We start from the raw sequence: 3,624 nt of genomic DNA, 5'->3' as shown, positions 1-3,624 counted from the left end.
CCCCCCCCCCCCAAGTGCAGGGATTGCAGGCCTGTATCACTGCGGTGCTGGGATGGGACCAAGGAATTTCCACATACTGGGTAGGCAATCTACCAACTGAGAGGTCCTCAGCCCTCCTAACCCCAAAGCTCAGGCTCATAAGCCCCCTGGGGCCTCAAAATCTTCAAATTCTAACTTCCATTTTAAAATTTTAGTGTGTGTGTGTGTGTGTGTGTGCGTGTGCCTGTGTGTGCATACATGTGTGCAGGTGTCTGAGGAGGACAGAAGGGCATGTCAGATACATGGAGTTACATGTGGCTGTAAGCAACTCAGGGTGGGTGCTGGAACTGAACTTGAGTCTTCTGGAAGAGCAGCCAGTGCTTTTAACAGCTGAACCATCTGTTCTACCTCAGTTTTAGCATAAACAGTGACTGCAGTTCTAATTTAACCCCATCTTAATCCTAGACTACAGCCTCTATTTCAGTTTTTGTCTTGATCCAGCGGGAAGATGGATTTCATACCCCAAACCTACCCTAGGACCATTCTAACCAATGCCAAACCTGATTCACACACGCCACAAGCTCAGATCTGAATTTACAACTCAGGCTCCCCAATGTTTGATTATACTTGCCACTTTGAATGCCACAACCCCCATCCCAGTCCCAGCTGGCTCCAATCTTTACCCATTCCAAATCCACCTCTCACCTCCAACCTGCCCCAAACCCAACCCTGAGGCTGCAGTAGCTCCTCCCCTCCACACCCAGAGGTCCCTTCACTCACCTTGGTTGAGTAGCAGAGCTGGGGAGAGACAGAGACAGGGACACAATGAGAGAGTCGCTTCTCCTCAAAGCTCAGGCTCACGAGCCCCCCGGGGCCCCCAACCCTGGACCCCCTGCTTCTTCCCATAGCCACCTCTTCACCCCTCACCTGAGATGCCCCGCTTAAGCCACTGGGGCTGGCCCAGCTCGATGAAGAAGTTGTCCTTCTTCTCATACTCTTCGTCATCCACTATCTTGACCTGAAGAGTTTTCCTGGGGTGGGGGAGGCACACAGCGCAGAGGGAAAGCATAAGTCCCTTCAACATGGCCACCTTAGGATGATGTCATCAGCCACCAGTGGAGTTTAGACAGCCACTCCTTTAGAGCCATGATTTTGTCCCCATTTGTTGGAAACAATCCTAACCCCAAAGACTCAACATGTGTAAATGAAGCTGGGTCCTGGAAGGAGCTGGGGCGACAGTTCAGTTAATAAAGAGCTTGTGAAAGCATGGGGACTGGAGTGTGATCCCCATCTCGGCAGGGTGTCATATCTGGGGGGTGGAGACGGGCCAGCCAGCTTAGTCTAACTGGTGAGCTCAAGATCAATGGGATCTGTTTCAAAAGAAGTGAACAGTGTCTCCGAGGATGACATGTGAGATTGCCCTCTGCCCTCTATACATATGAGCACACATACATGTGTATACACACACATGTACACATAAAAAAAACCCACTGGGTTTGAAATCTCAACTACTTGAGAGGCTGAGGCAAGGGGTTACCATAAAATCAAGTTCAGCCTGAGTTACAGAGAGAAAGGAAAGAAGAAAGGAAGAAAGGAAGAAAGGAAGGGAAGGAAGAAGGAAGGAAGGAAGGAAACATCTAAGTCTAACAGTACAAAATACCTGCAGCTTCCCACCCTCCATCCTGACCACATTTGGAAGATCAGCCTAATGTGCCCAGTTTTTTTCCAGCATCTCTGTTCCCATGGTAACCAGGGTGAGGCAGGGAATAGTCCAATGGTACCTGTCCCCTTAAGGCACTGAACCCACATACCTCCTACCCCTCCTTGCAATCTCCAAGCCCCACACCAAGGAATGTTCACAGATTGGGTGCCAGCAACTCTTGGCTAGAGGAACAGTGTATGTAGCCAGCCCCATAAGGCCTGGCCCCAGATCCCAGCCACACAAACACCCCACCCACGCAGTCACCAATAGAGGAAGCTCCACCAGTCACCCGCCCACATGCACAGCCATCCCCCTGCAGCGCATGATCTCAGGGAACAGATGCCTGTTCATTTGAGAGACACCCCCAGCACAGCCTGAGACAGACACTGTCACCCTGTGAGACCCTTTTAAAGTTCCTCCACGGACCTTGCTCTTTTGTTATTTAATTACTTTTTCTTCCTGTGAGACAGTGTGTTACTATTTAGCCCAGGCTGGTCTGAAACTTACTAGGTAGCCCAAACTTGAAATTCACTGCCCCCTCCCCACCTCTGCTTCTAAAATCTAGGGTGTCAGGCATGTGCCATCACTCCAGGCTTAGATTCCTCTATTTATACCACTGGCTGTCTGTGTACATTCCCCCCACCACGTCTCTCTCTCTCTCTCTCTCTCTCTCTCTCTCTCTCTCTCTCTCTCTCTCTCTCTCTCTCTCTCTCTCTCTCTCTCTCTCTCTCTCTCTGACCACCATCATCTCCCCGCCTTTCTCAGTGCCTCTGTATCTCCCTGGCTTTCTCTCTTTCCTCTCTCTGCCCTTCTTCATCTGTGTTCTTTCCTCTTTGTCTCTGTCTCTCAGGGGCTCCCAAATGAAATGAAGTTAACACATTCAGGCAGAAGACTTCTAATCAGGCAATAATTCAATCAACACATCTCACCAGGTGAACTTACACAGCACAAGGTGACATGGTCATGTAAGGACAGACACCCACCTCCACACTTTGGGTTTAAAATTATTTACTTAAAACAGGGCTCATGTAGCCCAGGTTGGCCTCAAACTCTATGTGAAGGCCTGGCAATGCGGTTTAGTGAGTAAAGGCACTTGCCTTGAAAGCTTGTTGACCTAAATTTGATCCAGAGAACCCATGTAAAAGGTTGAAAGAGAAAAGGGATTCTGCCAAGTTGTCCTTTTGTCTCTCTATTTGGGCTGTAGTCCACACACACACCATGCAAACACCAATAAATAAATGAAAACTCAAACTTGATGCATAGACAGGATGAACTTGAACACCTGATCTTCCTATCTTCGCCTCCCAAATGCTGAGATTAAAGATGTGAACCATCATGTCCCACTGATGTGATGGCACTAGGAATGGACCCCAGGGCTTCAGGCATGCTAAACACTCTACCACCAGGGTTACATCCCCAGCTCTGTTTGTTAAGCAAGTTTTCACACTGTAGCCAAGGCTGGCCTTCAACTCATAGCAACCTTCCAGTCTCAGTCTCATGTGCTGAAATTACAGGCAACCAAGACCAATTGATTTTCAAAATACGGAGCTGACTGGCCTCTGGAGTGAACTGGGCGCTGTCCGCGGTGCTGAAACACCACATCTGGGACTGGGGGTCCGGAGGAGGAGCGTCTCCCAGACACACCGGGCTCCTCAGATTCACAAACAGACACAGTGACACACTGACATAGTGGCATACACTTTGTCATTCACTCTCTTAGACAGCCCACAAACTGCTAACAGAGTAGCTAATGCTTGCTGACGGGTATGCCAGTCAGTGCTCTGACAGGCCGCCTAGGAGAATTCCAACTGACAGCGAGAGACTCGAGCTTAGACAAGGGGAGGACTGACCTGAGATCTTAGAAAATAGCTCCCCTCCCAAGTTTCTGAAAATTATATTCTTCCCCTCACCCCCCTAAGACTCCAGTCTCTCTACTTTCTCCT

General features: G+C 49.4%; 1 protein-coding gene across 1 annotated transcript in view; it reads right to left on the bottom strand.

The window, feature by feature from the left end:
• Positions 1 to 3,624, bottom strand: part of Slc8a2 (solute carrier family 8 member A2) — a 30,970-nt gene that overhangs the window by 9,109 nt on the left and 18,237 nt on the right. The window contains exons 5-6 of the mRNA XM_031385406.1: positions 907 to 1,010; positions 760 to 777 (exon numbers count right to left, since the gene is read on the bottom strand). Of these exons, the coding sequence (XP_031241266.1) occupies positions 760 to 777; positions 907 to 1,010 (122 nt within the window). The remainder of the gene's footprint in view (positions 1 to 759; positions 778 to 906; positions 1,011 to 3,624) is intronic.

The sequence above is a fragment of the Mastomys coucha genome, unplaced genomic scaffold (genome assembly GCF_008632895.1).
Source record: "Mastomys coucha isolate ucsf_1 unplaced genomic scaffold, UCSF_Mcou_1 pScaffold21, whole genome shotgun sequence".
In the NCBI taxonomy this organism is placed as follows: domain Eukaryota; kingdom Metazoa; phylum Chordata; class Mammalia; order Rodentia; family Muridae; genus Mastomys; species Mastomys coucha.
This window is presented reverse-complemented; position numbering and strand designations above follow the sequence as displayed.